The 10527-nt window shown below is 35.4% G+C and overlaps 1 protein-coding gene across 1 annotated transcript in view; it reads right to left on the reverse strand.

Annotated features, from left to right (window-relative positions):
- Positions 1 to 10527, reverse strand: part of Exoc2 (exocyst complex component 2) — a 185990-nt gene that overhangs the window by 149796 nt on the left and 25667 nt on the right. The window contains exons 2-4 of the mRNA XM_013016607.1: positions 7006 to 7166; positions 4699 to 4875; positions 1721 to 1847 (exon numbers count right to left, since the gene is read on the reverse strand). Of these exons, the coding sequence (XP_012872061.1) occupies positions 1721 to 1847; positions 4699 to 4875; positions 7006 to 7123 (422 nt within the window). The 5' untranslated portion in view covers positions 7124 to 7166. The remainder of the gene's footprint in view (positions 1 to 1720; positions 1848 to 4698; positions 4876 to 7005; positions 7167 to 10527) is intronic.

The following is a 10527-nucleotide window of genomic DNA, read 5'->3' on the forward strand; positions in this document are numbered from 1 at the left end:
AGGGGAGGGGAGGGAAGGGGAGGGGGAAGGACTTGAAAGAATGTCTTTCCTTAGGGGCAGAGCTATGAGCACTGTAAGTTCAGAGGAGCGAAGTACCTAAGTATTGATGACTAACACTGAATAGGGATCAGCTATGTTCCAAGAGTTTTGTGCCTCACTCTCTAACTAAATCCTCACAACTCTAAGAAAGAAGTGCTCTTTTTTGTAGTTGAGGAAATAGAGGCCTGGGGAAGTTAAGTAACTTCCTCAAATCATCCTGTTAATAGTAGATTCTAAATCTAACTCAAGAAAATTCAGCTCCAGATCATACTAAACTACCTTTTAGATAAGAAAGAAAAGCTGAGCACTAAAAGTATCATTATTCCTTGATGCCATTATCCTCCTTATAAGAGACTATCTTGGAAAACCCTAAGCAAAAATACTGCTAGAAGATGATTCAAGAAAACCTCTTTATAGGTAGCAGTAGTAAAGGGAATGATAAAAAAAAAAAAATTGTGAGAGGTTACGAAAGAAAAGAGAGTATAAGTAAGGGAAGGCTATATTCTAAAAGGAAAGTGGAATGTGTAAATTTTTCAGTAGATGACCATCCTATTGAATTCACTGAAACTTAACTTTGCTTGACTGACTCTCATATGGAACATGTGCAATTGCTCATGCTCCTTGGCCAGATCTGGTTCAAGGCTGCATTTTGATTAAGGAAGAACAACTGATTGAAAGGGTCCTTCTATTCTGAACTTCTATAGCAGCCATGGAAAGAAGCTGGCTTTCCGGAGTCTTCACACAGCCCCTTTGTAGTGTCAACTACAAAGTCTACCTAGGGTTGTAAGTCATTCAAATATGTGCCTGAACATGACTATTCCTTCCCAGACTGTCTCCATTTTTAAACTCTTAAGTATAGGGCACCAATGACCCATGTTGCTAGTGCTTCAAAGATGCTACCTAGATAGTGTAAGGTCAGTAAAAGCTCCAAATCCCGAGGGCTTTTCAACATGTGATACCTGCCAAAGACAGACTTCTTGCATAGCAGGCAAACTCCAGAGTGAAAATTCAACTTGCATCCTGAAACACTAATGATCTTCAAGAGCAAGCTTGAATGTTACATATTTCAAGCTAAGTAGAGAATTCCATAATTCTTAGGAAAGCCTGAAATATGGCTAAAATATCAGTGAACTATTTTTTTCACTTTCCATGTTTATGAAGCAACATTCAGTAGATAGCTCCATAATTGGATTCACTGAGGCCAGAAAGTAAACAATATATAAGATGAACTGTTTAGAGTAAAATATAAAGACATTCACTACAAAAGTTACTAAAATACCCTAGTCAGGATTTAAAAAATGAAACTCCAGATTTGGCTACACAATAAGGTATCATTTACCTGGCAACATTTTGATGAGGAAAGTTAATTAAGTATGAGTTAAATAAGAATGGTAGGCAGAAAGTATAAACAAAAAGAATTATTTAATTATTCTAAAATATTTCTAGAAAAATCAAGCAGTTGGGTAGATTACAAATCCTATTTAGATTTAAAAATACCACCTGAATAGAATCTTGCCAAAACCACAACATTGATCCATAACAAAACTGACCAGGCTTCTGAAATAACACCTGGCTCCAAACAATGTGCTCCCCAGGACTTTCTGGCATTTGCCTCCCTTCGTTGTTATAAAATAAAACTTTCAGCAACTGAAAAACAAAGAAAAGGCAAGATGGTACTCACTTTTCAATTTCAATGCCAAGAGGATTTGCAGGACGGAGGGACAAAGGAGGAATTCCCTTATTCCTGTCTGTACGCATATCATAATAATTCATTTCATCAACCCACACAGCAGACTGATCCAAAATGCCTACAAAAATGAGGAGCACAACCTTAATAAGTGGAAGTCTCAACCAAGCACTTTTACTTCTAACCATATTGTTTAAAGCCCCAATACAAAATAGACAATTACCAAAAAAAGATAAAGGGACTACAGCTAAGACTTTAATTGCTAGTGACTTCATTAAAAATACTAAGAATGAGCCAAATAACAGTGGCTCATACCTGTAATCTTAGCTATCTGACAGATTGGGAAGATTTGGGCCCCAGGCCAATCTGGGCAAAATTGTTCACAAGACTCTATCTCAACTAAAAAGACTTACTGTGGTGGTTCATAATGTCATACCAAATATAGCTGAAAGTTTAGTAAAGAGGAATGTTGTCTAGGCTGGGACAAGTAAAGAGGGAGACTATTCTCAAAAATAAAGGGAGTACACTTGGGAGGGTGAGAATGGAAGGATTGCAGTTCCAGTCTAGCCCAAGCAGAAAAATCCTTAAGATTCCATCTTCATGTGGTAGCATGTAACTGTAATATTAGCAAGGCACAAGAACCCCTAAAACAGTGCACTCATTCAGAAAAAAATTTCTATGCTAAAAATACCTGTGAAAATTAAGAGCTGGAGGTATGCCAGCCTAGCAAACCAAGGCTCTGTGTTCAAAATCCTAAAATGGTTTTAAAAAAAAGGGATTTATATATGCATATATACATATATATTAACAACATGTAAAATAACAATAATACCTCTTGGCTTATGATTTTATCATACATTACTCAATAGAATAATTTACCAATCAGAGGCAAATTAAAACTTTGAGAAAATGGTCTACAATACATACATATGTATTTTTTTTACACATAAAGAATACTACAGTTCTTTATGCAACATCATCAAATGTTAACTGTTCATATTGGTAATAAAATTCAGAAAGCTGGCATAGGGGTATAATGATCAACATCTGTTTAATCAAAAGAATATTCTGAAATCATATAAACTTTTAGAAAATAACTGGAAAATACCTAGATGAAAAACGTTCAAGTTAAGCATTAATTCTATTTTTTAAAAAATCCTTTTGCTTATGTCGGCTAAAAAGACAAAACATTAGACACAAGCAGGGCCTAGAGCTTCATTTTATTTTTGCTCAAGTAGCACTCTACCAGCATCCACTTCTGGCTTTTTCGGTTTATGTGGTACTGAAAAATTGAACCCAGGCCTTCATGCATGCTAAGCAAGCACTCTACCCCTAAGCCACATTCCCAGCCCATACAATATTATACTTAATATTTTGAATTTTTTCTCCTGAGTTCCACAAACTACCTAAGATCACTTCACTAGCTAGTTATATGAGCCTAGGCAAGAGAATGGGGAACTGTTCGGTAGACAGGAATAAAAAATGGCAGATATAACATGTGGCCAATAACAAGTCCCACCATGATGTTTCTTGTTCCCACAGTGCACCGGGCTCCTGCTATGCTTCTTGATCCAGTGCTGCTTCTTCCTGTTATGCCCTAGGAACCTGCTCAACCAACAAAAAGAGCCAGGACAGCACATACATAAGCTATCAAGTAATCAACACAAAGCCCACAGAAGGAAATATGGGACAATCCCCCATATTATAAAAATTGCCCTCTGAGAAAACTCCATTGGACTCCTCTTTAGTCCCCCACTCCGGATTGGAGGGCTTCTGCTACTTTGTTTCATGGCTTTCCTTTCACTTTCAGCTAAACTTTCCATTGAGTTTTCCGTTTCTAGCTTCATTTCTACACTGCTCTAGAGAGCAAGAACCTATCACTCAGATATCAAGCCTATGTTTAGAATTTAGAATCTGGGCCAGGTGCCAGTGGCTAACGCCTGTAGTCTTAACTACACAGGAGGCTGAGATCTGAGGATCATGGTTCAAAGCCAACCCAGGCAGGCAAAGTCCATGAGACTCTTATCACTAATTAACCACCAAAAAACTGGAAGTGGCCTTGTGGCTCAAGTGGTAAAGTGCTTGCCTTAAGCTGAAGAATTCAAGGACAGCGCCCAGGCCCAGCATTGAAGCCCCACAACAACAACAACAAAAAACAGAATTTAGAATCTGCAGACCAAGTTATTAATCACTGCTAATTAAAGAGGTAAGTGTATAAAAATCACAATGGGTATGTGCTAAGGGGTACAAAAAAAGTTTGGACAGCTAGAAGCAGCTCTAAGCCAGGCTATATTTTATCTAGACCTGAAAAGATACAGAAAAATGATGGAAGAAGGAATATTGTTTAGATAATGCTACTGCTCATCTGGCTAAATCAAAAGGCTATTTCACCTTGAATTCTGATTAATGGTTTAAGTGCTAAGTCATTATATTCAAAATCAAATAATCAAAACTGGTTTATCATGTCAAAAGAAAAAAGAAAACAGTAATGAAGAAAACAAATTTAAGCCAGGCACCAGTTGCTCATGCTTGTAATTTCAGCTACTCAGTAGGCTGGGATCTGAGTATCACAGTTCAAAGCTAGCTCAGGAAGGAAAGGTTGTAAGATTCTTTATCTCCAATTAATCAACAAGCCAGACATGGTGTTGTAGTTCAAATGGTAGCCAGCCTTGAGCAATGAAGCTAAGGGACAGCACATAGGATCCTGAGTCCAAGACTCAGTACCAACACATAACAAAAAACAGATCTATTTAATAGCCTGCCTACAAGGATAGTTCTTTATGATTATCCTCCTTAGGCCTGATTGACTATTGGCTCAGCAAACTGCCTTATCAAAACTAAAGCAAATTCTAACCAACATCCCAGTATTTTCTAAACCTAAGTTAATGAAACATGAGAGTCACTGAGTTTTATAGAAATCTAGCATGTTTAAAATATAAAAAATAAACCAATAAAGTCATAAAGAGTTTTACCTATCTTTTCAGGCTTGAGTAACTTGAAAGAAACAGTTGAAGTTCCTTTGCCACCAGATTTAGTTGTGACAATAATATCTCCTTTGTCATTTTTGGCTTGTCCCACTCGACATACTATTTTACTTGCAGACATCCACTCTGCTGTTAGGAGGCAATTATGTCCACAAATAGTCAAACCTGAAAGCAAAAGTATGCATTCAACAAGGTTCAACATAACAACAAGCCCTTAACCATGGCTACTACATGGAAGAAAATTCTTAAACATTTGCTTGATAGCTATTTTTATTAGAGAATATACCCAATGATACTAGTAAATGTACCTTTAGCTTTGCTGTTTTCTAATCTTTTTTCTGTGATGTTTTTCTGTGATGTTTTTAGATATAGTAAAATTAGAATACAATAGAAAATGCCTAGGCATTCCAGATTAATTAGGCTAGGAGAACTGTTGGAAGAAAAACATACTGCTACTGTCAGAACTTAATTTAAGTTACTGATACAGGATTTGTAAATGTATTCATAGATTTATAGATCATTCCCTAAAACATATTCATCATCTTCCTAAAAAGAATCAGTACATGCTTTTTCTAGTGTTCAAGTAATTATTTATAAACAGTGTTATAAAATGAACTAAGGTAACTATTTTATTTATTGTAAGTTTTGTGTAGAGTGTGGTAAATTTAACACAAGGTTCTCAACATTACTGGATTATCATCCATTTCCTTTAAGGGTAGCTAAAATTGTGATGTTTTCCTACCCAAGTGTTGCTATACTACTTTTCCACTGATGAGCTCTTCCAGTAAACCAGGACTCCCAAAAGACCAGCTCAGGTTCCTTAAGTCTTTCTCCCTTAGCATGTGAGTTAAAATTTAGCAATAAGGAAATGAGAGACAGTAAGGTATCACCCCAGGTGGAACACAAATGACAACACACTGATACCATCCCGTCCTCTAATTTAATTCTTTTGCAAATTTTCTACTTTCACAAAACAGAGGTCAATATAATAAATATTTATGGAAAAATAAATTAGAATGTATGTGGTCTACCACTTTACACTTTCTTTTCTCATTATTTAACTTTCCACATTACTCAGCAAATTAGGCAACTTAAGTTTCTTTTTTTTTTCTTGTTCAGATAACAGAAACAGCTCAATTGATGACAAATTTAGTTTGACAATGGAGGGAGAGATTCAAGTCATCTTTTGTTAGCACAAAAAGCACTATTTAGTAACAAGATTATAATAACCATTAAGGGATTTTTAAGACATATTTAAGTAGGCACTTGACTCACATCTATAATACTAGCTACTCAGTTTAAATCTGAGTTACTCAGAATCTCAATTCAAAGCCAACTCGAGTAGAAAGGTCTGAGATTCCATCTCCAATTAACCTGAAAAATGCTTAGCTAGAGGTGTGGCTCAAGTGGTAAAATCCCAGTCCAAAGCAAGGAAGTTGACCAAGAATGCAAACCTTAGTACCTCAGTATGTATTTATATGGTTTGAAATAATAAATTCCTGATCCTAGAAGAAATTTGTTTTCCTAATTAACAGTATTAAAAGTTCCTTTAGTATTAAGTTTTATTATATTTTTAATGCATTCATAATTCAAAATTATTTTAATATTTCTTATTTGATATCATTTCTTATAATCATCCATTTGTTATTAAAAATGAAACTGGCAGTATTAGGGCTTAATATTCAGAGCCTTGCAATTACTATGTATAACCACTATGTACAACTATGTACAACCACTTGAACCATGCCCTTAGCACTTTTTGCTTTAGTTTTTGTTGCTGTTGTTGTTGTTTTAATAGAACATGTTTATACACAGACCAGCCTGGGCCAGAATCATGCTTCCTATGTAGCTGGAATGACAGACACACACATTATCATACTCAAATTTTCATTGAGATAAGAGTGTCACTAACTTGCTAATTCTGAATGTTATCTCTATATCCTCATTTATATTTCACACACAAATAACTGTAAGGACTATAAATTTATACTTAGAACTTGCTCTTACCCAACTATGCCTGGCACCTATTTGTAATTTCAAAATCAAAGGCCAATCTTTAGCAATCTAAGATCAAAATAGAGGAAATGGATGCAAATCTGGATGGTGGCAATCTTTCTGAAAAATGGGTTTGAATAACCGTATTGAAAAATTTGATAAAATAATAATTTTCAGAGAAGTATCAGACAACATATACAATAAAGCTTTCTTGTCACTTTGACTACTTCAAAATCATGTATCTTGCACCTCAACATACCAACATAAAACTCTGTCTCAGAGGCAGAGTGCTCATCTTACCTATGAGGTCAGTGGGACCAACACCCAGATTCTCCCCTCTTATTGTCACCTTCGTCCATGGGATCCCTTCATTTGGAGAGATGCCTGTCACAAGTGGAGGCTGTCGGGACCGAGACATTGTGCTTTATGCAGGAAATCAGTGATCTAATTATAGAAGCAATCTGTTAGAAGAAAATAAAAAGGATTAGTGCCAACTGGGAAGAGCACTAAATGAAAATATATGAATGCCAGATAGACAGTACCAACATAGAAAAATCTCAGGATTTTTGTTTTTTGCTGTCAGCCCATCAGCCAACATATACTGAACACATTTTACTAAGGACAGTAGTTAGTACTGTTGAAAAATAAATCAAAATAAGAAAAAAAAAACAAGTCCCTCATGAGTGGTCAGAGTTTTCCCATGGCCCACATGCCTTTATCACCTGATGGAAAAGCTACTTGCAAACAAACTGCTCAACACCAACTGAGTTAAATCACATCAGGAAAGACTCCAGGATAATCATGAAAAAGATGGAAGACAGACAAGTACAATCCAGTGCAAGTCTGTATGCTAAAGTCTTAAAGTCTGCTACTTCAGTATATGGCTATATTTGGAAACAGAAGTTTTAAACAGGTAATAAAGATAAAATTAGGTCACTAGTGTGGGTGTTCTTGTGACACCAAAGTGACTGGTGTTCTTGTAAAAGGAGAAGAGTCAACACACAAATGGATACCATGTGAAGACACAGGAAGAAACTGGCCATCTGCAAGGCAAAGAAACCCTATCACACCTTGATATCAGACATAAATCTCCAGAACTATAAGCAAATAAATTTGTGTAAGCCCTCATCTGTAATATTTTGTCATGACAGCACTAGCAAACTAATACAGCAGATAACAGAAAAGTATAAAACACAATGGAAAATTATCAATTTTTTTAACGAAAAAACTGTTAACCCTAAAAGTAAAAGGTACAATGAAAGAAAATCAGTACAAAAATAAGGGCTTTTGAAATCTTCAAAAAAAATCAAAAGAAACAAGATTTATATTGACATAATAAAGTAGGATCTGATCATTGGTTTAACCAATCTTGTACTGCCACAAAAGGCAGATATTTGTTGGAGAACAGGGAAGAAAAAGAAGAGATAACTTTTTTTCTCTTCTATATTAACAGCTAATGTCTAAAAATCAATCATCAAGAAACAGCAGATTAACCCAGGTGCCAGAGACTCAGGAGTATATTCCTAGCTACTCAGGAGGCTAAGACCTTGGAGGACTGTAGTTCTAAGACAGTACATGCAGAGAAGTCTGAGACTCCATCTTCAATTGACCAGCAAAATACCAGACTGGAAACAGCTCAAGAGGTAGAGTCACAAGCCCTGTGTTAACTGCCCTGGAATAGATATAGATGAAAGGTAGGAAGAGAGAGAGGGAGGGGAAAAAAGGGAAGACATTCACAGAGGTGAATGCAAAATAGGGCCTTAAAAGAGATTAAACTGTCCTATATAACCAAGAATTTGACTGTGCTTTGACTTCTGGGTGGGAAAATTAAAATTCTTGGAGTTTTCCTACATATCTTCAAGCCCATAAAACCACATGAGTTTAGAACAACATGATGGACTTTTGTCTTACTATGCCAGAACAGACATGCGATTTGAAAACCAGGGCTTTGACCCTAGAGACAACAACCCAATCTTTTCTAGAAAAGGCTCTGAAGACATGGCCAACAACGTAATCATGACCACACAGCCTACAATTACTTTTACAGCTATCATCTTGATTTTTCTAGCCTTGGATACTGAAAAAGTCTTCGAATAGGTTACTGCAGTACTTGTACCCCTCAACCCTTGGCAAATGTCAGTTGGTTCTCCAATAAGGAACACCTAAAATCATTCATCCCTGCTTTAAAGAAAAAAATACTATGACACTCACTCCCTAGTGGTCTCCAATGCCCACTAAAAGCTTACCTTTAAATTCAAACATAGCATAGCTCAAGCAGTGGAGCATTTGCCTAGCAAGGCCCTCATTTCTGTCAGAACTAAACTCTTTTAGCACTTTTCTTATTTTATCCACGTAAGTCCACTTACCTCTTTTACACTATCAAGTACATTTATATATGATTTCACTTACCTTCTTTCCACTAAATAGAAACTGTTAATATTTTCCCAACCTTTGGGGCCAATCTTAAGTGTTACCTTCTCAAAATGTAACAAATGGATATGGTAATTATTTTAAGTTAAAATCATTTGCAGTTCTGTAAATTTAGAAAGGGTCATTCAGCATGAATTTCCCTACATGCAATAATCCATAAAAATTATTTTTGGAGGTATATCATTCCTACATCAAGGCCAAAAAATAGCCACAATCACCAGTTACTGCTAATTTTGGCTGCCATAAACCTAAATAGGCACTTGAAAGTAACACTTATCTTCCATTAGATTCTCTCCTTGTGCTCCATATATCTCTTAGTAACATCCCTAAATGTTATAATCCTAGTCTATATAGCTATTTGTCTTGTTATGCCTTCATAGATTTATTGTTCCTTGTCAAAAAAGCAGGTATCAACCAGTGGTCATTTCTTTGGCCTTCGTTCCACATGTACATGTAAAACTGGATAAAACATGTGCTTTTGTTAGTACACTCCTATATTCACTTAGTTAATATAGACAAGAAGCCCATTTAAGAACTAAACAGGGATAAAGTAGATCTCTCCTTTGTCTACAATATAGAGACTGATTAGACAGATTGGAAGGACACTAAGAGAAGCAATAATGGCCATGAATTCTAATGACCATTATGCAATAAAAAGAAAGCCTTTGGAAAAGGCTGTCTCCAAGGTAAAAGTAGGGTATACACAAAATAAGTCTGAAACATTTAGCTGCATATTCATAAATATATAGAATTCACTACTGCAGTGTCCCTTAATATAAAATGTCCACTAATACATAGAGAAATACTAATAAAAATTATCAGTTTGTGCTAAAACTAGTAAGTGTATGATTTAAAACAAAAGATAGTCACATAATCTCAGAATATCTCCCTATAAATTAACATCAAAGGGGAAATAATTGTTTTGAAAAGGAAGGGCTTAACATATATCACCATTAACAAATGATTAAAATTAAAATCTGCAATTTTGAAATAGATATCATTTGTTTCTTGATATGATTCAGTGAAAGGGACCTAACATCACTTCTGATAAATTCCTACCCAAATTAGCCAAAATCTAACAAAAATCATTCTCATTCTTTGTGACAGACATTCTATTAAGGTCAAGAAAAAAATATAAATGAACCAAGCACTTTTAAAAGGCTGAAGCACTGATGTTAAAGAACATTACAACTAAGCATAATATATGATTCTGAATAAATTCTAAGACAGGAAAACTTTTCTCTAATAAAATATTTGGAATAACCTTTGTCTTCTTTGACCTTTTAATTAAACAGTATGGACCTTAGTCTTTGAATTCAATAGTATGGTATCATTGTCAAATTTTCCTAGTAACTATACAGTAGCATTATGGACACTGTTCTTTTTTTTTTT

The sequence above is a fragment of the Dipodomys ordii genome, unplaced genomic scaffold (assembly GCF_000151885.1).
Source record: "Dipodomys ordii isolate 6190 unplaced genomic scaffold, Dord_2.0 Scaffold32, whole genome shotgun sequence".
Classification (NCBI taxonomy): Eukaryota; Metazoa; Chordata; class Mammalia; order Rodentia; family Heteromyidae; genus Dipodomys; species Dipodomys ordii.